Below are 25,322 nucleotides of genomic sequence, written 5' to 3' on the forward strand. Positions count from 1 at the left end.
ACTAGTAGCATTTAATTTACAGGCCCAGGGTATATGGAATACCACTCTACAAGGGACTTACAAGTAAATTAAATATGCCAATCGGGTATAAGACAACTAAACCATGTTTAAGGAGCGAGCACAAGCACTTTAGCACTGGTTAGCAGTGGTAAAGTGCACAGAGTCCTAAGGCCAACAAAAACGAGTTCAGCAAAAAAAATGGTCAAAGGCAAAAAGTCTGGAGTTTTCTGGTCACAATATTGTGACCTCTGATTATTCCTTCCATGATATTCTGGACCTACACCCTGTGCACACTGCAATCCACACCCTCCCCGCGTGCTGCTCTTAAACTTAAACACATCATTGATGACATTGCGAATTACATCTGTTAGACCTGGCATCTTTGGCGTGATTACCCCCATCTTTTTGCCTCTGCCTCCTGTATTTTTTATGCTGTGCTGGATTTCGTTTTTGCTGGTTTAGATGCTTTGGACACTCTGCCACTGCTGACCAGTGCCAGAGTGTAAGTGCTCCCTATGTAAATTGTTATTCTGATTGGATATACATGTTTGGCATATTTGTATCACCATGAAGTCCCTAGTAAAGTGCACTGGGTGTGCCAGGGCTGGTGATGACAAATGCTACTAGTGGGCCTGCAGCACTGATTGTGCCACCCACAGGAGTAGCTCTAAAATGGTGTCTCAGGCCTGCCACTGCAGCGCCTATGGGCAGTTTAGAACTGCCATGTCCTCCTGGTCAGTGTCCCCACTGACCAGGCCTAACCCTTCCCTTTTCGTGCACATCAGTCACCCCTATGGAAGGCCCAAGGTACCCCCCTGGGCAGGGTGCAGTGTATGTGAAAGGTAGAGCATGTACTAGTGCAGGTACCATGCTCTGGTAGTGAATTACAGCCATTTTCGTTTTTCACTATTGTAAGGCTATCTTGCTCCATAGGTTAACATGGGGGATGCTGGCTACAGTGGTTAACAGCATTTCTTCCCATAGGAACAAGATAGGACATAAGTATCTAGTATCCCTGAACTCAGAATTTAATAATACATCTTTTAGGAAAGGTGGTTTTTAAATCCTGTGTTTGAGAACAGCACTTTTAGAAAGTTGCTGTTCTCTTGTCTGACCCTTCTGTGTGCCTGGGCCTGTTTGTGTATTGACTGTCTGGTTTGTGAGTGACAGGGGCTGGGGAATTCCCCCAGAGGCTGGATGAGTCAGCACTAGGCTGAATGAAGCAATTGCAACCTGAGTGGTGGGAGGAGTTAGCACCTGGGCTGAATAGGGCTGTGCCTGCCTGCCACAATGCTGGCTCCACCTCCTGCTGGGCGGCTGAGGACCCTGCCCCTCACTCTGAAAGGAAAGATGCAGCCAGCAAAACAAAGTACTCAGGATCCACCCAGAACTGGTTCAGACCGGGCTCAGGGCCCACATGCACAGAGAGAACAAAGACTTTAGGGGTATAAGTACAGGACCCCTGACAACAGAAAATTAGATCATCCTGGAAATCAAGAAGGAACCTCTGCCAAGGAGAAAGCTGACTCTTAAGAAAGAAGGAAGACTGTCCTGCTGTTGCTCTGCTGGACTGACCTGCTGTTGCTTTGCTGCCAAGGAGAAGGGAAGGACTTTGCTGTGAGCTGTGTCCCCTGTCTTGAAGGAATCTCCAAGGGCCTGAGAAGAGCTGGCTCCCTGTTTTTGAAGTCCCAGGAACAAAAGGACTTCACCCCCAGTTTCCCTGAACTCTGCTGAGAGAGTTCTGTCCTTCCTAGAGTGCTTGATCCAGTTGTGGGGCCTCTGGAAGTTGAACCTGAGCTGGGAAGCTTGAAACTAAGCTTGAGAGACTTTCGAAGCTGAAAAGTGTCGCATCGCTCGCTTGCGGAGCGCATCCCCGACAGTGCGAGAAGTTTCCCGCCGCTACGAAGGTCGAGATCGGCGCAGCGCCTGACGCCGCTGCCGGAGCCGTCGCATCCTTCGTTTGCGGGACGCACCAGAACGGTGCGGGAGAATCGAACATCGCTGCGAGTGTCGTCGCAGAGCCTGTCATCGCTGGGTGAGATCGCCGCACCGCTTGCTTGCGGACCGCATCACGTCGCTGCGAGCACCGTCGCAGAACCATCGCATCGAGGAGCTGCGAGAGAGAGGATCACCGCTGGATCGCGCATCGTCGCCCCGGAGATCGTCGCAGCCCCTACGAGATCATCGCATCGTGCCTTTGCGAGAACCGACTTCCTACGGAACCTACGCACCGGAATCTACGCAAGCTGCCTTCCTCCCCATACAGACCGGATTCGTCGCAACACGCCCGCTGCTGCAGCGGGGCTGTCGCATCGCCTCCCCAGGGTCTCAGGAGTAACGCATCGCTTGTTTCCACCGCACCAGCTTCCTGCTTGTGGAACTTTGTTGCACCTAAAAGGTACTGTGAGTAAACGTGACGCAACTGTGAACTTTTCACGCATCTGTGGATTATTTTAACGCAACTTAAAGAACTTTGATTACAACCTGAAGAACTCTTTTGAAACCATATCCTTGAACTGTGTATGTTGGATTTTTGCCGCTTTGGTCTTGTGTAGTTTAGAATAAATATCTTTATTTTCCTAAACTGTTGTGGAATCAGTCTGTGGTGTTTTCACTGTGTTACTGTGAGTGTTGGTACAAATACTTAACGCATTGCCTCTGGTTAGCCTAGACTGCTCAGGCCAAGCTACCTTGAGGGCGAGCAGGGGTTATCTGAGAGGGTTATCTCCTTGTCCTGACTAGAAGCAAGGGTCCCTATTTGGACAGTGGTACCTACCTCTGCCAACTAGAGACCCCCAGTTCTAACATTGGTGGTCAGGCGGTGGGATTTGAACTTGTATTTGTACTTGACCCACAGTAATTGGTGTACATCACTAGTGAGTGCAGACCACTACGCCACCGCATACTATTGGTTTTTGAGTTTTTTGAATTCTATTTTTGAGTAACTCTTCGAAAAGCATCATGTCTCAGAATGGGAAGGCACCCAGTGAGAGGGCAGAAGTGGAATTGGAGTTTGCCATTGGAGATTTGTATTCATACAAAGTTGAGCAACTTAGGAAATTCTGCCTTGAGTTTGAGTGCCCCATAAAAAGCGCCTACAGGAAAGAGGAGCTGCAGAGAATCTTGAAAGCCCATTGGGAGGCACAAGAGGGAGATGATGATGTGGATGTAGAAAATGCTTTTCAAGGCAAAGATCTGCCAGTGGGCAGAGTAGGCTCAGGAGCTGGCAGCAACCACTCCAGTAGGGGCCTCACCCCAGAAGAGTTACAGGAAAATCAAAGAATAAGAGAATATGACTTGGAGGTCATGAAAATGAAAATGAGGCAATTGGAAGTAGAGAAGGCGGCGGAGGAGAGCAAGGATGCCCGCGCCTTAGAGGAAAAGAAATTGCTTTTGGCTCATGAATTGAGAATAAAAGAGCTGGATCTGAAAAACAAGGAGGTGGATGCCAGTTCAAATGGTGGCAGCGCGCAGCCAGTGCATGGGGGTAAAGTATATATTCCCAAAGACCTGGTACAGAATTACCATAGGAGTGAGGATATTTATGCCTGGTTCACTTCGTATGAAATTGCATTGAAGATGAATGATGTGCCTGACAAGTATTGGGGGGCGGGCCTGTGGAAACATTTTGAGGCGTCTGGGAGGAGTGCTCTAGAGCCCTTAGAGTTGACAGGTGCCATGACCTACCCCAATATGAAGGAGGCCTTATGTCTCAGGTATGGCCTTACTCCAGAGCAGTACAGACTGCAGTTTAGAAACTCCAAGAAGAAAGAGTCTGAGACTTGGATGGAGTGTGTGAATGGGTACTCGCGTGCACTGGACGGTTGGATGAAGGGCAGTAAAGTAACTGATTTGAAGGGGTTGTTGCATTTAATCAGTTGGGAGCACTTGAGTAGTCTTTGTGTTCCAGAGCTGCACCAGCATCTTTTAGACAGCAAGCTGACAGACCCCATTGAGCTTGCTAAGGAGGCGGACCGCTGGACCAGTACCAGGGTCCACAAAGGAATTGTGGGTACCACAGCCAAAGGTGGGCAGGGTCCCCAGCAGAAGAGTGGGGGGGACAAGGGTAACCAAAAGGAGTTCTCACAAGGGCCCCAAAGTAGTTCCCCGGAAAAGGATTCCCAAACCCCCAAGCCTAAACAGCCATGGCCCTCTAAGGGTAGGCGGGACAAGAGAAATAACCAGGGTCCCCCTACCTGCTATCACTGCAACGAGGTGGGCCATATTGCTCCGAAATGTCCCAAGAAGAAGCCCGCACCCACTGGTGCTCCCGCCCCAGCGTTAGCTAGTGTAGCTTTGGGTGGGGATTTGGTTTCTAGTGACTGGGGAGAGCTAGCAGTTATGACCCTTGTCTCGCTAGGAGACCAAGAGGTGGTCCAGGAAACCTTACTGCCCTCTAACACTAAGAAATATGGGCAGAAGGTGACCATCAATGGGAGGGAGGTTGAGGCTCTGAGAGACACCGGAGCCAGTGTGACATCCGTGAGGTGTCAGTGGGTGTCTGACGAGCAAATCATCCCTGGTGTACTCCGCCCCGTAGTAGCCGCTGACAGCTCAGTGCGCCTCTGCAAGCTAGCGAAGGTTTCCTTTGAATGGGGAGGAGTCTCTGGTCTTTTGGAGGTGGTTGTCAGTGATGCCTTGCCTGTGGACTGTCTGTTAGGCAACGACCTGGAGAGTTCTCCATGGAAAGACATAGAACACCAAACTCACTTGGAGATGTTGGGTCTGCCTGCGTGGATCTGCGTGACCACGCGTGCTATGGCAGCCAGTAAGGGTGAATCAGCAGAACTGGAGCCTGAAACAGTGGCCCAGAGACCTGCCAGGAGAGGAAGAGGCAGAGGGCGCGGGAAACCAGCCCCAGCCGTTCCCACGGTCCAGGAGGAAGCAGAACCTGAGGGGGATGCCCTGGAACCTACAGGGGAACAGGTGGCCGAACTGGGAGACCTACCTGAGCTGACCCATTGGCAGCAAGAAGGTGGTCCCTCCAGGGAGGAGTTCTGCAGGGAGCAGAAGGAATGCCCTTCCCTCATTGGTCTGCGGCAACAGGCTGTAGATCAGGCAGCAGGTGGAGCAGTCAAAGATCACTATGTTTACTGGGAAGGTGACCTACTTTATAGCGAGCCTAAGTTTGCTGAGCCCGGTGCAGCCCGTGTGCTGGTGGTACCCGAGCGCTTCAGAAACTTCCTAATGGGTCTGGCTCATGACGTGCCTCTCGCAGGACATCTGGGGCAAGACAAGACCCTGAACCGGCTTGTCACCCACTTCCACTGGCCCCAGATGAGGAAGCACGTCGGTTCCTTTTGCAGATCTTGCCAAACCTGTCAAGCTAGTGGCAAGACTGGAATGAAGTTGAAGGCTCCCCTTCAACCCTTCCCAGTGGTGAGCACCCCTTTCGAGCGGGTGGGCATAGATATCGTAGGGCCCCTGGACCCCAAGACAGCCTTAGGCAACAGGTTCATCCTGGTCTTGGTGGACCATGCCACCCGGTACCCGGAAGCAGTCCCTCTCAGGACAATCACAGCACCCGTGGTGGGCCGTGCATTGATGGGGATCTTTTCCCGTGTGGGGTTCCCCAGAGAGGTGGTCTCCGACCGGGGTACCAACTTCATCTCTAGGTACATGAAGTCTCTGTGGGAGGAGTGTGGGGTAACTTATAAGTTCACCACTCCTTACCACCCCCAAGGAAACGGGTTGGTTGAAAGGTTCAACCGGACCCTGAAAGGTATGATTATGGGCCTAGCGGAGCCCATGAGACGGAAGTGGGACGTCTTGTTACCATGCCTGTTGTTTGCCTACAGGGAGGTGCCTCAGAAGTCCTTAGGGTTCAGTCCCTTTGAACTCCTGTATGGCCACCCTGTCAGAGGACCTCTCTCACTGGTGAAGGAGGGTTGGGAAAAGTCCTGTGGGAAAACTCCCCAGGATGTGTTCAGCCATGTGCTGGCCATCCGCAACCAGACCCAACGCTTCAGGAAACTCGCTCAGGCGAACCTGGAAGCAAGCCAGGAAGAAATGAAAAGATGGTACGACCAGAATACCACTCTGGTCGAATTTCAACCTGGGCAGAAAGTGTGGGTGATGGCGCCAGTGGAGCCTTGCGCGCTCCAGGACAAGTGGTCTGGGCCATACGAGGTGGTGGAAAGGAAGAGTGAGGTAACCTACCTGGTTAACCTGAAGACTCCCAGGCAGCCCCTGAGAGTTTTGCACGTGAACCGCCTCAAACCACACTTTGAGAGGTCTGAAGTAACCATGCTCATGGCTACAGATGCAGGAATGGAAGAGGATAGTGATCCTCTCCCTGACCTCCTGGCAGTTAAGGAGCACGATGGGTCAGTGGATGGTGTGGTCCTCTCGCCCACCCTGACCCCAGAACAGCAGAGCGACTGTCGCCAAGTGTTGGGTCAGTTCTCCTCTCTGTTCTCCCTGACCCCAGGAGTCACCAACTGGTGCGTCCATGACGTGGACACTGGAGACAGTCTGCCTGTGAAGCAAAAATTTTACAGGGTAGCTGACAAGGTCAGGGCCAGCATCAAGGAAGAGGTTTCCAAGATGTTGGCGCTAGGGCTGATTGAGCCCACCAGCAGCCCCTGGGCTAGCCCAGTGGTCTTGGTTCCCAAGAAAGCTGCTACCCCCGGTGGCCCCCCAGAACTCCGGTTTTGCGTGGACTACCGTGGGCTCAATGCGGTCACGAAGACTGACGCACACCCTATCCCCAGAGCTGATGAGCTCGTGGATCGGTTGGGAGCTGCCAAGTACCTCAGTACATTTGATTTGACTTCGGGGTACTGGCAGATTGCCTTAACTGATGGGGCCAAAGAGAGGTCAGCATTTTCAACGCCAGAGGGGCACTTCCAGTTCCGTGTCATGCCCTTTGGGTTGAAGAATGCCCCTGCCACGTTCCAGAGACTGGTTAACCAGGTACTGTCCGGGCTGGAGGAATTCAGCGCCGCATACCTGGATGACATTGCTGTGTTCAGCCCCACGTGGGAGGAACACTTGCAACACCTCTGCGAAGTGTTGAAGGCTCTGCAAAAGGCAGGCCTCACTATCAAGGCCAGCAAGTGCCAGATAGGGCAGGGATCTGTGGTGTATTTGGGACACCAGGTGGGGAGCGGCCAGGTGGCGCCCCTACAGGCAAAGATAGATACCATTCTGGCTTGGGAGCCCCCCAAGACCCAGACAGAGGTGGGAGCCTTTTTAGGACTCACCGGGTATTACAGACGGTTTGTCAAGGGATATGGCACCATTGTCGCCCCCTTGACAGAACTCACTTCCAAGAAGTTGCCCAAAAGAGTTGACTGGACTGACGCCTGCCAAACTGCTTTTGAGGCCCTGAAGACTGCGATGTGCACAGCACCGGTGCTCAAGGCACCTGACTTTTCCAGTGAGTTCATAGTTCAGACGGACGCTTCAGAGCATGGTGTGGGAGCAGTACTCTCACAAGCCACTGAGGAGAATGGAGACCAGCCTGCAGCTTTCATTAGTCGGAGGCTACTCCCCAGGGAACAGAAGTGGAGTGCGATTCAAAGGGAGGCTTTTGCTGTGGTCTGGGCTCTGAAAAAGTTGAGGCCCTACCTGTTTGGGACTCACTTCCGTGTTCAGACCGACCACAGGCCCCTCAGGTGGTTAATGCACATGAGGGGTGAAAATCCAAAACTGTTGAGGTGGTCCATCTCCCTACAGGGAATGGACTTTACGGTGGAACACCGCCCTGGTACAGAACACGCCAACGCTGATGGTCTGTCCAGGTTTTTCCGCCTTAGTGAAGAGAACTCCCAAGAGGGTGGGTAGTTCTCCCCACTTTCAGCTGGAGGGGACACGTGTTACACCTGGCATCTTTGGCGTGATTACCCCCATCTTTTTGCCTCTGCCTCCTGTATTTTTGATGCTGTGCTGGATTTCGTTTTTGCTGGTTTAGATGCTTTGGACACTCTGCCACTGCTGACCAGTGCCAGAGTGTAAGTGCTCCCTATGTAAATTGTTATTCTGATTGGATATACATGTTTGGCATATTTGTATCATCATGAAGTCCCTAGTAAAGTGCACTGGGTGTGCCAGGGCTGGTGATGACAAATGCTACTAGTGGGCCTGCAGCACTGATTGTGCCACCCACAGGAGTAGCTCTAAAATGGTGTCTCAGGCCTGCCACTGCAGCGCCTATGGGCAGTTTAGAACTGCCATGTCCTCCTGGTCAGTGTCCCCACTGACCAGGCCTAACCCTTCCCTTTTCGTGCACATCAGTCACCCCTATGGAAGGCCCAAGGTACCCCCCTGGGCAGGGTGCAGTGTATGTGAAAGGTAGAGCATGTACTAGTGCAGGTACCATGCTCTGGTAGTGAATTACAGCCATTTTCGTTTTTCACTATTGTAAGGCTATCTTGCTCCATAGGTTAACATGGGGGATGCTGGCTACAGTGGTTAACAGCATTTCTTCCCATAGGAACAAGATAGGACATAAGTATCTAGTATCCCTGAACTCAGAATTTAATAATACATCTTTTAGGAAAGGTGGTTTTTAAATCCTGTGTTTGAGAACAGCACTTTTAGAAAGTTGCTGTTCTCTTGTCTGACCCTTCTGTGTGCCTGGGCCTGTTTGTGTATTGACTGTCTGGTTTGTGAGTGACAGGGGCTGGGGAATTCCCCCAGAGGCTGGATGAGTCAGCACTAGGCTGAATGAAGCAATTGCAACCTGAGTGGTGGGAGGAGTTAGCACCTGGGCTGAATAGGGCTGTGCCTGCCTGCCACAATGCTGGCTCCACCTCCTGCTGGGCGGCTGAGGACCCTGCCCCTCACTCTGAAAGGAAAGATGCAGCCAGCAAAACAAAGTACTCAGGATCCACCCAGAACTGGTTCAGACCGGGCTCAGGGCCCACATGCACAGAGAGAACAAAGACTTTAGGGGTATAAGTACAGGACCCCTGACAACAGAAAATTAGATCATCCTGGAAATCAAGAAGGAACCTCTGCCAAGGAGAAAGCTGACTCTGAAGAAGGAAGACTGTCCTGCTGTTGCTCTGCTGGACTGACCTGCTGTTGCTTTGCTGCCAAGGAGAGGGGAAGGACTTTGCTGTGAGCTGTGTCCCCTGTCTTGAAGGAATCTCCAAGGGCCTGAGAAGAGCTGGCTCCCTGTTTTTGAAGTCCTAGGAACAAAAGGACTTCACCCCCAGTTTCCCTGAACTCTGCTGAGAGAGTTCTGTCCTTCCTAGAGTGCTTGATCCAGTTGTGGGGCCTCTGGAAGTTGAACCTGAGCTGGGAAGCTTGAAACTAAGCTTGAGAGACTTTCGAAGCTGAAAAGTGTCGCATCGCTCGCTTGCGGAGCGCATCCCCGACAGTGCGAGAAGTTTCCCGCCGCTACGAAGGTCGAGATCGGCGCAGCGCCTGACGCCGCTGCCGGAGCCGTCGCATCCTTCGTTTGCGGGACGCACCAGACCGGTGCGGGAGAATCGAACATCGCTGCGAGTGTCGTCGCAGAGCCTGTCGTCGCTGGGTGAGATCGCCGCACCGCTTGCTTGCGGACCGCATCACGTCGCTGCGAGCACCGTCGCAGAACCATCGCATCGAGGAGCTGCGAGAGAGAGGATCACCGCTGGATCGCGCATCGTCGCCCCGGAGATCGTCGCAGCCCCTACGAGATCATCGCATCGTGCCTTTGCGAGAACCGACTTCCTACGGAACCTACGCACCGGAATCTACGCAAGCTGCCTTCCTCCCCATACAGACCGGATTCGTCGCAACACGCCCGCTGCTGCAGCGGGGCTGTCGCATCGCCTCCCCAGGGTCTCAGGAGTAATGCATCGCTTGTTTCCACCGCACCAGCTTCCTGCTTGTGGAACTTTGTTGCACCTAAAAGGTACTGTGAGTAAACGTGACGCAACTGTGAACTTTTCACGCATCTGTGGATTATTTTAACGCAACTTAAAGAACTTTGATTACAACCTGAAGAACTCTTTTGAAACCATATCCTTGAACTGTGTATGTTGGATTTTTGCCGCTTTGGTCTTGTGTAGTTTAGAATAAATATCTTTATTTTCCTAAACTGTTGTGGAATCAGTCTGTGGTGTTTTCACTGTGTTACTGTGAGTGTTGGTACAAATACTTAACGCATTGCCTCTGGTTAGCCTAGACTGCTCAGGCCAAGCTACCTTGAGGGCGAGCAGGGGTTATCTGAGAGGGTTATCTCCTTGTCCTGACTAGAAGCAAGGGTCCCTATTTGGACAGTGGTACCTACCTCTGCCAACTAGAGACCCCCAGTTCTAACAACATCACTGATGACATTTTCTAAATGTGGGAATGAGAAACTGCAAATTTTACACAAAGCAACACTGAAAGGAGATTGTTCTGCACCTGAGACCTTACATGAAACTTATCTATGGACCTTGACCTACATTCTCTCGAAGAGATGTTTGAAAAGAATGTCTTCAAAGCAAGAGTTTTCCAGCAGTTAGGAACTTGTGGGGGCTATGTTTGGGATGCAACAGAACCAGAGGATAGAGAGTTCCCTTTTTCCTAACGAATACATGTTCTAGCATTACTAGAATCCCAACTGATTGGGCAATGTTTAATATAAGAAAACTACTAATGAAAGTATATTCTTAAAGCAGAGCAACGTAGAAACCTAGAAAGGCTGTCATTTCTTAATGTTTCCGCTTTGTGCTGTCTACCTTTTATATATTAACTCAGAAACATTCTGAGTTATATGTATAAACCTAATGTTCAGCCCAGTGGAGAAACGTTCTAACTTGTTTATAGTGATTCATTATCTGAGGAGTTAAGCCTAGGTTTGAAGTGTAACTTGAACATTGCACAATAATGAAATACGATAATCAGTAAACTGCACAAAGTTTTCATAGTGTGGTTATGGGAGTATGCACATTGTCCTGTCCTTCTCTGTTTACCAACAACAAACACTGGCATAGCCAACACGTCTGGCACTGGATGATGACATTTTGGCTTTGACTAAGCTTATGTTTGGGAATGGTTTTTGTATAAAGGTTCTCATTGTATAAAAAAGTGTATGTGTGTATATATATATCTATATCTATATCTATATATATATATATATATATATATATATATATATATATATATATATATATATATATATATATATATATATATATATATATATATATATATATATATAATGCATATAGTGACACAGTGGTGGTTATATTTAGGTTTGAGGATTCATAGTAAAAGGTATTTTGTTTTGCTATTAACTTTGACAAATATGCAAATATGCCAAAAACTTAAAAACAAAACTTCATCTCCCTCATCTCCTTTCATGAAATATTTTGTGCTGGTTTGCCAAGCATGGGCAAATGAAAGAGAGGGGGTCCAAAAAAGTCTTTTTTCCTATGTTAATTCCCACTGGAAACTTTGCTCTCCGATACAGAAAAATGGCTGAACCGAATTACACTTTGTCAGAAGTTTAGAACTTATCCCGAAAATCGTGCTTTTGTGATTTGGTGTACATCTGTTTTTGAAAAATTAGGGGCATATTTACAAGCCCCTATGGCCACAGGAACGCTACTTTTTTGACATTCCTGTGGTGATATGGGCCTCACCTTATTTACAAGGCGGCGTTAAGTCACTTAACGCGGCTGAACTCTGCCTTGTCAATAAGGCAATCTTTCACGCTTTACTTAGTGTGAAAGGGGTGGGCAATGGGTGTCACAATGGCCGTTCTGCCACAAAGCCCAATGATTTTGATGCTGCCTCATATTTACAAGGGTGTCATAAATATGGAGCAGTGCCAACATTGAGACCAGGGAAAACCTGGTCTTAACATGGCGAAATGAGGAGAAATGCTTTATTTTTCTTCATTTTAGTTGTTTCTAGGTCTACTGAATTGTGCAGCACACATAGAAACAGCAAAATGCCATGTATGATTATTTATGTGCAGAAAGGTATTCATTCCTGCACATAAACAATAATTTTAAAAATTATGAGTTGTGCAGCACACATAGACGTTACAAATCGCCATTTAAGATTGTTTATGTGCAGGAAGAGACACCTTCCCGCACATAAACAATCATTCCCACAACGCAGGCACCCTTGCACTATGGTGCAAGGGTGCCTGCGTTGGTGTTAAGCAGCTAAATTTAGTGCCAGTGCATTGAGAAATGCAGGGCGGCGCCGTATTGTTGCAAATACGGTGCAGCCCTGCATTTCTAAAGTGAAGGAGCGCATAGTTATCCTTCTTGGCTTAACTTCGCTCTCCGCCACTTTACTTGTAAATTTGCACCTTAATGTTTAAGGAGAGGCACGGATTGGGCATGAAGGATTTAAAAAGTTTGGTGTGTATGGACCATTGGTGTCCAGATCTGCTGTTATTGCCAATTTAAATAGGACTAGTCAATCCTGATTGGCTAACAATCTGTTGCGGAAGTCATTATTAGCCTTAGGGACATGTTCCATGTGTCATGAAAATGATTTAAACAAAAATGTGAGTGGGCAGGGAGAGAACAACCTGACTTCCTGGGGCATGTGAAGGGGTCCCAAGCCCATCTGCCCCTTTGACTAGCTGACCACAATATACACAGCATGTTGTGACGGCCATTACAGGACTCAGGGTCATAGTCACCATTGAAGTGCATTGTGAGTTCTTACATGTCTTTTTCAATCATTTCAATGAAACCTTCTGACATGCAGAGTGGAACGTGGCTCCAGCACCGGGAGCAGTCTGTCAAGTTAACTCCCTAGTAATCAACTGTAGGGTCAACACGTCATTCAAACGAACAACTACAGCACTAACATTTTGTATTCAAGACAAAAGTGAGGCAATCCTGAGCACCTTTTTTATTGGAATAGGAGCTGTTAAAGCCTTTCCTAAGGAGCAGGGTGAAGGTAATGAGCTGGAGCATAAGCATAGTAAATGAGGTAAAGGAGCATAGTTAAAGAGGGAGACATGTGCATAAGTACAGCATCCCCTTTCCGCATCTATTTATTCAGTCCACTGTGGAACGTAGCTCAATTTTAAAATAGTGACAAATATATATATATAAAAAACACAGAAATTCACTGTTAACTGTGTATTAGGGGTACTGTTGCCTGGATACAGAGCAGATGCTGGCTTGCATAGCAATTACAATGTGAACTGGCAAATGCTTTGTACTGTGCTGGATGCGTCAATCCACAAAGAGTCCAGACGCAAGATTTGTGTAAATCCTGCCTTCTCAGTACTCCTGCGGCAGGGTCTCCTTGCCTCCAGATACGAATGCAGAGATGGAGGCCTGCAGGGGATTGCAGACCTACAGTTGTGCATTTGCTCATACAAAGATACCATCATGGCTTCCCAAAAGATACAGGGGTTTCAATGCCAAAGAAAGGAGGTACTTTGCCAAAGGATCATCTGAGAAGCTTGCAGCTGTCTGCTCCTCCATTGTCATTTGCAACTCTTTCCCTCACTGACAGCTGCTCATGGGTCAGTGGATGCAGAGAAGGTGAGCCAGTCACCTTTCAAAGCCCTGTGACCAACAGAAATGTCGAAAGCCATTGATACACTTGCTTATAAATCAAAAAGAAGTGAAAGAAGCATCTATGCCGCCCTCTTTACCTCGTGGCGTGCAAGGATTTGCAATGGTGAAATTGCAAGTGCATAGACTTTCCTGATTTGTACTTTAATTTTCATATTTGTTGGTTTGGTTCCCCCCCCCCCTTTGTGCAGCTTTGGCTTTTCCGTGTTGAAAACCCTTTCATTGAGTGTCCTTAACTTCAGGAAAGTAGTTTTAGTTAGGTGTGGCATTTCATGCATAGTGGCCAAACTCTGCAAGCCACAGATGGCATTGTCCATGTGGCATTAATCTGCACAGGATGGGGAATGCAAATGTGCTCCATTACATAACTATCGTTTGTGGAATATCAGTAGCCACTAGTGCCTATTGCTAGTCATGTATGGATCACCAGTGTTCCCTCATTGCCAGTGCCTAATTTGAGCCGGTGGTTTCCAGTGCTCGGCACAGGCACATAATTTGTTAGCATCAGCTCTAGTAACAGTTCAGCACATAGTGGCGCTATGTGCGATGAGCACAACAACTGTGTTTATCAAGTCAAATCACATTGAAAATTAATACTACTAGCCTTTAACACCATTATTATAGCTTTACGTGGCCTGAAATAGTCTGAAGTGTCACACTTGTAGGAATGCAACGGTTAGGTGTTATGTTGGCGCTGCCATTGGCAGTGCTGGCAGGGGCAATGTGCCGTGCAGACTGCAGTGGCCTTCTGAGAAGGGACCTGGCACTTAATTTTTTTTACAAATTAAGCACTCCTCATTGCACAAGACTGGTGCTGGAAAAGAGGGATATTCAACAGGATCCAGCAGATATTACTGAGCTGAATCCAGAATTCTGTATCCAGCCTGCCCCAGTGAAAGGTGCTGACTTTGTCTGGTGCAGATGGCAAACACCTGTACATACTCCACTTCCATGTGGTTAGGAAGAGCACTTATTTTCAGTTCAGTTGGCCCAACGTAAATGCCTAACTTAAAGGGCCATCAGGCTTCCTTTGGTGTAATCTAATTCTGGCTGGTATCTAGATGGAGCTTAGCACCTTGATGCAAATGCCATTGAGGAAACAAAGTCACTTAGTTTGTCACTGCACAAGAGAAAACAGGAGTGTTAGACCTGGCACTTCTTGGCATTCTTACCCCTTACTTTTTGCCTCTACCTCCGCTATTTTTGACTGACTTAGATGCTTTGGACACTTTACCACTGCTGATCAGTGTCAAAGTGCAAGTGCTCCCTGTATAAAGTGTAATGGTAATTGGTTGTCCATGATTGGTATGTTTGCCTTACTAAGTAAAGGCCCTAGTAAAGTGCACTGCGTGTGCCAGGCCTGGTAATGCAACTGCTACTAGTGGGACTGAAGCACTATTTGTGCCACCCACCAGTAGTCTTAAAAAGGGAACTCAGGCCTGCCATTGCAGTGCCTGTGTGCAGTTTGTTAAACTGCCATGTTGTTCTGTCAAGTGCACTCACTTGCCAGACCTTACCCTTCCCTTTCAATGCACATTAGACACCCCTATGGTAGGTCTAGGGTACCCCCTGGACAGGGTGTATTGCATGTGAAAGGTAGGACATGTACTAAGGTGTGTGCCATGTTCTGACAGTGAAATAATCTCCATTTCGTTGTTCACGGTTGAAAGGCCGTCTTGCCCATAGGGCAGAATGGGGAGGCTGTGTAATATGTTTTCCAGCCTATCTTCCCAGAGGCTTAAGATGGAAAGGTGAAGTTTAGTATTCCTGAACTCACAATGTAATAACACATCTTTTTATGAAGGTGGTTTTTGCATTGTGTGTTCAGAAGCCACTCTTTTAGAAGTGGCTGATTTGTTGTGCTCTTCCATTTCTGTGTGTCTCTGCCTGGCTGTGGATTGACTGTCTGGATTTGAAAGCAATAGGATCTGGGGAATGTCTTGACCCAAGGGAGGAGGTGAGACAGCAACAGGCTGACCTGCTTCTGGAGTGTAGGGGGAGGAGAAGCATCTAGAGGTGAAGAGACCTGGGCTGCTGTAATAAGACAATGGTTCCATCTCCTGCTGAGTGATTGAGAATCCGGACCCCACTAATCAAAGTAAGAAGGTGTCAATGGCAGGGAGGCGCCCAGAACTGGTTTGAACAGGGGTCACTGCCCCTTGAAACTCAAAGACTTCAAAGCAATTGAGGGGTATAACTATGAGAGCTGAAGCCCCTGAACATGGGAGAATAGCTTGATCAAGTGTGAACAAGATTAGAGCTACTTCGTGGTCAAGAGGACCTTTGCTAAGGAAGAAACAACTGAAGAGACTGAATGATAGTACTGACCCTTGCTGTGTGTTCTGGGGCTGGTCTGCAGTTTGCTGTTTTAACCAAGGAAAGGCTAAAAGGACTTTGCTGTGTGCTGTGTACCCCTGCTTGAAAGACTTTGGTGTGTGCTGTGTCCTGAAGTAACGTATCCCCAAGGGCCCGAGGTGAGCTGGCTCCCTGTTAGGAAACACAGGAACATAAAAGTTTCCATGAGAGTCTCAGCGACGCTATGAATGCATGCCTGTTGCAGCTGAGACTCTCGTATGGCTTGCCCTGTGATCGTGGGCACCTGAAGTCCAGGCAACGAGCACCGATGCGGTGTGTGTATGCTTTGTGCAGCATGAACCCCTTTGTGAGGATTGTCCAGTGATCGTGGGCACTGGAGTCCAAGTGAGTCTCATCGACATTGTGTGCGTGTGCACCGTGAGATCTTAGTGAGGATTAGCCTTGTTATTGTGTGCACCGGAATCCAAGTGAGTTTCATCGCTGCTGTGTGCGGGTGCGTTGTGCACCTGGAGACCTTCGTAAGACTTTGCCTTTTTATTGTGTGCACTGGAGTTATAGTGAGTCTCAGCGACGCTGTGCGTGTGATCTTTGTGCAGCCTGAGACCTGTGTGTGAAGTGCCCACTCATCATGCACCCGAAGCTTACGGAAGACTCAGCGACGCTGTGTGCGTGTGCTTTGTGGCAGCCTGAGATCTTCGTAGCTGAAGTGGCCCGGCCTAGCAGTCCTGGAAGAGCTGAGTTGCCGGCCCGAACTGCCATTGCCAATTCTCAAAGATGCATTGGAGGCCCAGCCATTGGGCCGGAGAGGAGAGTGGGTTCGCGCCCGCAGGTAACGTGTGCCAACTCCTGGGTGGGGCGCAGGCTCGGAAGGAGACGCCCTGGGCCTCACTCTCATGTTGGCAGCGCGAGCCTCTGCTTCGGCTCGTATTGCTGCCCGTATTCCCGAGGGAGTGGCAGTACAGGGGGCCTGAGTGCAGAGCTCAACTTTTGATTCCATCATACCCGCGTTGGGTGCAACTTTTGAGAGGCTGACTATAAGTCAGAAGGAGAGGAAGAGAGACTGCCTAAGGCCCGGTGAACGGGCCTGAGTGTATTACGCATTATTCCAATTCTGCAGAACAGAGTACCTGATTAGAATATTACGCATTGCATTATTCCTGCATAACGAACTACCTGATTAGTGTATGACCATTGGCATTTGATCTGCATAATGAACTACCTGATTGTTGTATGACGCGTTGCATTGTTTCTGCATAACGAATTACATGATTAGTGTATTACGCATTGCCTTATTTCTGCATAACAACATACCTGGTGATTGTATTAAACATTGCATTATTTTAACTTGCAAAGTGCCCGATTGTTCCATTACGCATTGCATTCTTTTCATTGCAGAGTGTCTGATTGCTGCATTACGTCTTACAGTATTTTTACATTGCAATAGTGCCTGATTCTAGCAATGCGAACTATATGACAGGATATTAGGAGTGCAGGAGAATGTTTAGAAGTGCTCATTAATACTGCCAGAACTTACAAGGGCTGGCTGGCCTAACAACCGGCCAGGAGAAATAGTACACAACCTCATATGTTGGATTTATATTGTGTGGTCTTATCGTATATCTTTTTCTATAAACTTTATACTTGTTTTCATAAAACTCATGTGGAGTCTATTTGTGGTGTCGTCATTGGGTTATTGTGAGCGTGGTTGCAAATACTTTACACATTTGCCTTGAAGATAAGCCTGGCTGCTCTTGCCAAGCTACAGAGGGGGTGAGTGGAGCTATCTCAGAAGGTGAACTTCCTTTCCCTGATGTTGGAACGCGGGTCCCTACTTGGCCTAAGGTACCTACCTCAGCCAACCAGGGATCCCGGGTCGAACACAGAGTCAAAGGAAGGCTTTCAACTTACTTATTTAAGAGAAAATACTATGATGTAGAGGTAGATTTTTTACTATTTCTAACTCTGTACTTAAACTCTGGTTCTTAAAATGTTCATTTCTGTGGACCCCTCAGTGAATCACTACTGGAACCCAGTGTACTCAGACTAAGCAATTTCTATAACTTACACCACAAAACAACTCATAAAAAATAAAGGCACAAGTACATCAAACAAATGCATACAGTTTGAAATATTTTATTTAATTAACAACCAAAAACCCCCCCAGAAAAATACATATTTTACTGGACGTTTTGGGCTTTCAAATTGTGGTTTATTTCTAAAAGCGGAATGGATATGTCAGACTGCAGCACATGACTTTGCCTTTATGCTAGTAAGGCAGGTGTAATATTCGAGAAAAGTATTCTTTTCTCAAACAATCTCCAACTTTGCATGTGTGCTGCACTGTACAGCATAAATACCATAGTGTTAAAAGTATTAAAGTATAGTTTCAGCACTAGAAGAGTCCCCTTCCGGTATAAAGCCTATGACTGACAGAATGCATATGCTCGTTCCTCATTACTCTGCCCCTTATGACTACGCCCCCTTTCTCCTATCATCCCTTGGGACTCAATTAAGTCAGTTCCCAAGTGAATGCTTTACATTTCCAGCACTAGCCAAGCTAAATGTCCAAACATGATTATTTTATATTTATTTGGTTTTAGTAGCACACACTGCACATATTGCTTCTAGGCACTCTGTTAGCACTGCTAGGGATTGCACGATTGCATCAATACAAGTGGAAAGGATATAGAGCTGATGATCTGACATCCCAAAGAGAGTGAATTCATGTAGGCCTCGTTGTAAAGGACAATGAAGGAAGAGGGGTCTGGGGCTGGGCCGGAGTCTCTTGTGGTCAGTGGCAAAGTCGTGCATTTAATGTACAAAAGCATGAAGGGACTGTGCACTACGGAGGGGAAGGTGAGGGGTTAAAGGGCACCAAACAGGAGTTGGGTATAGAGGCTGAATCCTAAGGGTTCCCTAAAAAGTGGCTAACCAGCACAGCAGGACTATCAGTACGGAGAAATAGGAATGTTAGGATGCTCAGAGAGTGCTCTATGCATTGCTTAATTTGAGCCTGTGGTTTCCGGTGTTCGGCACAGGCACTAAATTGCCAACACCAGCACGTGTGATAGTCTGCCACAAGGTGGCGCTGTCTGGGTAATTTAGAGATGACCAGAACAACAGGTAATTATTAGCTCAATCTATATATATAAAAACGAATGTCTGTCTGTTTGTCCGTTATGCATTAATACACCATTCATCTGATCGGCATGAAACTTTGGAAAGTTGTTGAGTACACTCCCGCAAAGGTTTCTGGCAAAAAAAAAAAAATATAATAATTCTTTTTTAATTATTTTTTTTTTTTTAAGTTGCTGAGTACACTCCCACGAAGGTTTCTGGCAAAAAAAAAATGTGTTCAATATCAACCCCCCGGCCCCCCAGGGCCCTCATAATCTTTCCGATACTGAACGTTTACAGTTTCCGGTGTGACTTACTTTTGCAATGACCATCAACAAAGCACAAGGACAATCGCTGCAAGTGTGTGAACTAGATTTGAAGAATCCGTGCTTCTCACATGGACAACTATATTTGGCCAGCTCACGCGTTGGAAAACCTCCTGATTTATTTGTGTACGCACCAGACGGAAAAACTAAAAATACCATGTATCCACAAGCACGTGAGTAAATAAACAGAATTAAAACAACACTTTAAATGTTTTCCATAATAAAATGAATACATTTCAATAAAAATGACACAATGTAAATTGAATGTTATCATAACAAGTTTCCTTACATTTTCTTTCTTCTGAGATCGCAGCAACGCGCGACGGGTAAGCTAGTATACATTAAAAATTACTCCACCTGCCGCCCAAGGCATTCATATGCGGTTGGGGGCATAAAATAGTCTGCATTGTCACACCTGTAGGAGTGTGATAGTAGTTGTGCTGTTATTATCATTGGCAGCAATGCAGGGGCAATGTGTGGTGCGGGCTGCAGGTACCTCCTAACGAGAGCCCTGGCACTTATGTTTTTGCACTAGTTAAATGTCACCGCTTAGACAACAATCACATAAACATGATCTCACTTCGATGCCTGCATTCCTTCGATGTGCCATGGCTTTGACTAGGTCGACTTCCTGTTTTGACACCTGCCTTAGCAGTGTGGGTGCTAGAGTTATGTCAGATCCATAGCAGCAGAGGTAATGGGCAAGTGGCTGTATACGTTTTGTCGATGTTGTGGTTGACAATGTGGAGTGCTCCCCAGGGAGTAGTGTCGCCAGCAGTGAAAGGGAGGCTCTGCTATCACTGCTCACACCACCGAAGTGGACTCAGCAGGAGGATCATGTCCTCCTCATGGAGGTGAAGCTCTCTATTTCTTGAAGGCCACATATCTTGAAGGACAGGGGCATACTCGAGGTGGCTTAGGGATGTATTACAGAAGTGTGCACAGCTGCCATGCAGCCTCGAGTTGTGTGTGACACCTTCAACCAGCTCTGGCTTTTAATGAGCAGCAGTCTGCAAGCTGGGACTTTAAACTCCATGGCGCTAATTTACAAGCCCATTGCACTGCCAGGGTGTCACCTTTTTTGATGCACCGGCAGCGCAGTGTACTGGCCCATATTTGCGAGGCCATGCAAAGCCACCCTACGTCGCTTTTCATGGTCTTGTGAATACAGCCCCTTTTCACGCATCACTTTGCGTGAAAGGGGCATGCCAGGGGTGTTGCTGTGGGTGTTCCCACGCATCACCCATGGATTATGACGCATTCTCAACTTTACAATATTTCTCAAACCTGGGAATGCCTCAGAATCCTACGCCTCCTCAGGGGAGGCGTAGGGAAGGTCAACGCGGAGAAATACTTTTATTTCTTCTCGTTTTTTCCTCTTTCTATGCATCTTGTATTCTGCAGCACACATAGAAAGAGGAAAACACCATCAATCATTTTTTTTGTGCAGGAAGGTGACCCTTCCTGTACCCGAACATTCATTCCCGCAACGCAGGCACTCTGGCACTTTGGTGCCAGGGTGCCTGCGTTGGCACACAGCAGCCAATTGTGTGCTAGCGCAGCGGAAAGCACAGGGATGCGTCCTTGTTGTAAATATGACACATCCTTGTGCATTTAAAATGACGCAGTGCAGCTCAGCAAAATGGCTTGCGGCGCCACACTGCGTCATTTTGTTGTAGTCATAGTGAAAATATTTTATTCGGTTTTACAAATAGCAAACCATAAAAGCAATATTTCAACAATAAAAAGGACAATTATATGATTAAAAATATGTACGTTAAACCTGTGCAAGTAATAAAACAGTTCCTTCGTATATTAATACAAAACAAGTTAAAAAGCTTGCATTCCAGAAGTGCTAACATAAGTCTAAAATTTAGTTGATACCATGATTACGGTACAAGGTTCCGTTAGTTTGGGAGGCTTTTTCTCAGTCTCAATGCATTTTTTAAAAAAACAACCACAAATAAAGTGCTTTCCGGGCTCCACATTTGCCGGAAGCAAAGAGCCGGACGAACCTGGGTGAAATTCATTTTTTTTAAAAGAGGTTTTAAAAAGAGTCTGCGGGGAACATCATAATAATGGCAAAAGAACATAAAGTGCATTAGGTCCTGTGGAGATGAAACATCGCAGTCACAGGGCGGCAAGACCTGCCCTTTATGACTTACCTTTGGGGCAGCAAGTAGAAGGTGGTAAAGGTTAAACCTGAATCTGGTTAACAGAAACCGGTCATGAGATGAAATAGGCCATGTTAGATAAGGTTCAAGCGAGGGGGCGGTTTAAAGTAACATGAAGTTACGAACACTAGGTTTAACCAGTTCTGCCCCTTCTCTGTTAAATTTTTGCCATATGGAAAAGGTTTTATTAACGTAGGCCACATCCTCGATGGTAATCGTTTCAGGGTTTAAAAAGAGATTCAGTCGTCCAAGGTTGTTAAAGCAGGATTTTAAATATTTTAGCCAGGGAATTTTAAGCATGTTATCTAGAGTCAGGGCCTCTTTAAGTAGCTGGTGATTTAGGGTAAGATCTTCACTTAACCAGCATTTCAACCAAAAAAGCAGAGGGCGGATAGCTAACGTGTCGCTGATTAATCATTTTGTTGTAAATAAGTAGTAGTAGGAAGATGCACAAACACAGGTCTCAGAATGCGAACCTTTGTTCAATAAAATGCAACAGCAGGCCAGCGATACCATGCTTGAAACTAAGCCACTTAGCAGTTATGCACAATACTGCATAATGTATAAGAAAAGACCAAATAGTAACCTCCTGGAGGGAGGGGTGTGGTACGGTAAGCCTTTAAAATGAGTCAATGGAATTAACCCAAAAAATGCCTTTCGTCTTTCAGGCCAAAGCATCTTAGTTGTAATGCATAACTGCCAAGTGGCCCCATAACATATGTGACACTTTCAGCCAATCAACAGCCCATCGCATCGTGCATGTGCATTGCACAGTAAGTTTAAATTATTATAAACTTGTGGCCAGATTTATCAACACTTTGCACCAGTTCAACGTCACCAAAGATAAGCTGGAAAGTTACCTAAACATAACACACAATACTGTTAGCCGCTACTTTGTGCTGCCTTGGGTCAAGAGGACATCCCTTGAGTGGCGTATGGGTGTTTCTATGCTACCCCTGATGTTTCTTTGGATGTATGACGTTACAACGCATACTTTTATCACGCATGCCTTTACAACGCATAGTGCTTTGGGGCGCTGGATAGTGAATAGTTTAATTTACTATTCCAACTCCAGTCCCCGTGGATAGTAGGGAAGGTGTTGGGTAGTAAATTAAACCTATTCCCTATCCTAGAGCACCCCCCAGCGCAATGCGTTGTAATGGTTTGCGTTTTAAAAGTTGCGTCGTAAAGGCACTGCGTTGTAAAAGTTGCGTTGTAAAGGTTGTTTACCGTTTCTTTACGCATAGCCCTATTTACTAACATTTGTGCACAAAAAATACACCTGCTGGAGGCAGGTGCACTGTAGGAAAAAAGGTTTATTTCTGTAGACATTGCACAAATTGCATGTGTGCCTTACTGTACAGCCTGCATAAAAAGTGGGAAAACTTTTAAAGTTAGCCTTAGCATAGTATTTTGTATGGGATCGACTACCCTTCGAGAACAAAACCCGTACTAGACTCATGTAGACGCCTAAGGTGCAAAAGTGTACGGGTGGTGCTAGACAACAGGAGGGTGTGCCAGGGATTGGGAAGAGAGCAGCAGGTCCATAGCTTAGCAGATATGGCGCTGTCCTACTCTCTCTCGGGCAGGAACTTAGTGCGCTGTGATGCATGAGATATTAGTAGTGCACTCAACGTATCCATCGCCAATACCGAACGTGGTTATAGCCCATAGTCTCCCTTCTCATCATTCCACCCAGCAACGAGAGAGAGTCAGATGCAGCTGGGTGGTCAAACCAAGACTAGCCATTTAATCAAATTAAAAGATCCGATTAAGAACTGGAAGGGCAGTTACATGCACACAATCGATAGGAAATGAAAGGAAGGCATCACATAAATTGCACGGTAAGTGACAACATATAAAACCAAGATACATTCCTCCATGGTTAATTTGTGATAAAACAGTTCAATATTCAGGATCCAAATTCTGCAGCTGGCATGCCTGTAATTACGGTAGCAGGTGGAGAGCAACTCCCCTATTTACATCCCCCACAGGGGCAGGCACGTGATGCCAACATTCATTTATACAGGCTTCATCTTTTCACTAGGCTCTTGGTGGAATGAATGACACATGAATCATACTGAGATGCACACAACACCAAGGAACTGCTTAAAGCACTGTCTCTGCAAGGGCACCTGTGGCCTGTCGAGCCTCCAAGAACAGCCCCCGCCAATAATAAACCCCAGGCAACCTAGGGGAGGGCTGAGAGGTCTACAACCACCACAGGCCAGTGCCCTCCCCAGCCAGCCCCGTGACCAGAAAACCAACTGAGGCAAACCAGCGAAGCAGCAAAGTTTCTGAGGTAACTCTGTTATCTTCTCAGGTTAAGGTGAGGGTGGGTGTTTTGCATCGCGGCTCCCAGCCACAGAACTAGAGAGTCATCAGTTGGAGTCAGTCGCATGCCCGAGGAACAAAGAGGCACCTCCCTCAGTCCCCCAGTGTTTTCACCGCTGTGGGGGGCGCTACCTCATTCTGCCCCATTGACTTGAATACCTCCATCTTGCGGAGGGCTGTAAGCTAAAAAGCCAGTGCTGGCTGAATGTGTCACATGACATGGCATTGGGACAGCTTGGAAGTTGCCTCCTTGTCATCACAGGCATCGCTTTCAGCGCTGTTCTTTTTCTACAAATCACTGCTATCAGACGTGTTAGTTTATTTAGTACATTGGAAACTGAACTACATCACTCAGAAAGCGTATGCGTCACACAAAAGGTAAGGACTGGGAACAGCGCCCATGGTGGCACGGACAGAGGTGGTCACCCTCGGTAGCACACAGCTCTCACATTTCCCAGTTCCATGCATGAGACCTCGCGCAGTCATTCTCTGTGAATTATGGGACTTGCAGTCCCGGTTTTATAATGGGTTACACATGTCTGTCTACAAATCCCAGTATTCAAAATACAGTCGGCTAGATGACCAACTCGCGCATGGACGTGGGTATTATCGCGTGTTGGTAACATTAGAAAGCATCTTTTTCACGGATGGGGTGGAAAATCAATTAATAAACATCCTAGCAAGTTGTTGAAACAAAAACAGTACATGAGGCCAAAGAGAACTGAGGCATCATGCCTCAGATCCCCCAAAAATGACAATATGGAAGACAAAGTAAAGGGCCTTGAAACATGCAGGTACCACTTGTTTATTTCACCATTCTGACATGTGACATGTGGTCACTTACCTTGGTCTGGATGACAAGTGGCAGAGGCAGCAGCAGCAGCGGCGTGACGAAGAGGAGGACGAAGCTCTTGAACCTGAGCAGAGGTCTCAGATACGAAGCCATCTTCTAAAGAGACACAAAAACAGGTATCAGTGAAGTCTGGGAGGCAGGAAGGCTGCTGGATGGCCGGCAGCGTAGACAAGTGCCCGAATCTCGGCGGTACCCGAGCCTTAAATATGGCCTGCCCTCCCCCGGCCCGACTGCACCATGATGAGCTCAGCCAGTGTCCCCGCAGCGAGGTCTGATGGGGAGCGCACACACCTCATCTAAAAACACCCACAACTTTTAAAACTTTTAGAAAGTTAATAGTCCAACCTAGGGGCAGGACAGACGCCAGGGGAGGAGCGCCCCAGCGCGGGCCCCACCCCGGGGGAACCGCAGATCAGTTACCAGCCTGCCAGCCAGTGCTGAGCAGCAGAAATGCCCAGCCCGGACAAAGGACGGGCGGGGGAGCATGTCTGGCTGCGCCCTGTGTTCATGTGCAGTGACCGAGGGTAATGACCGGCTGAGGAACGTGTACTGAGAAGAAGCTGGCATCACATCACCCTGCACGTAGTGCCACAAATAGATAAAGCGCCTAACAAGGTCATTCGAGAGGTCGCTCTCTGTACAATCGATACAAACACATCCTGCGTAAACTCTAACTGCCCATGTCCAAGGCTCCCTGGTTACCTATGTAGCAACCATAAGCGCAAGT

At 47.5% G+C, this 25,322-nt stretch overlaps 1 protein-coding gene across 1 annotated transcript in view; it reads right to left on the minus strand.

The window, feature by feature from the left end:
* Positions 1-24,872, minus strand: part of LOC147729658 (Na(+)/citrate cotransporter-like) — a 214,026-nt gene extending 189,154 nt beyond the window's left edge. Inside the window, exon 1 of the mRNA XM_086954544.1 lies at positions 24,587-24,872. Within this exon, the coding sequence (XP_086810670.1) occupies positions 24,587-24,688 (102 nt within the window). The 5' untranslated portion in view covers positions 24,689-24,872. The remainder of the gene's footprint in view (positions 1-24,586) is intronic.
* Positions 24,873-25,322: the final 450 nt, after the last annotated feature.

The sequence above is a fragment of the Lissotriton vulgaris genome, chromosome 2_1 (assembly GCF_964263255.1).
Source record: "Lissotriton vulgaris chromosome 2_1, aLisVul1.2, whole genome shotgun sequence".
Taxonomy (NCBI): Eukaryota; Metazoa; Chordata; class Amphibia; order Caudata; family Salamandridae; genus Lissotriton; species Lissotriton vulgaris.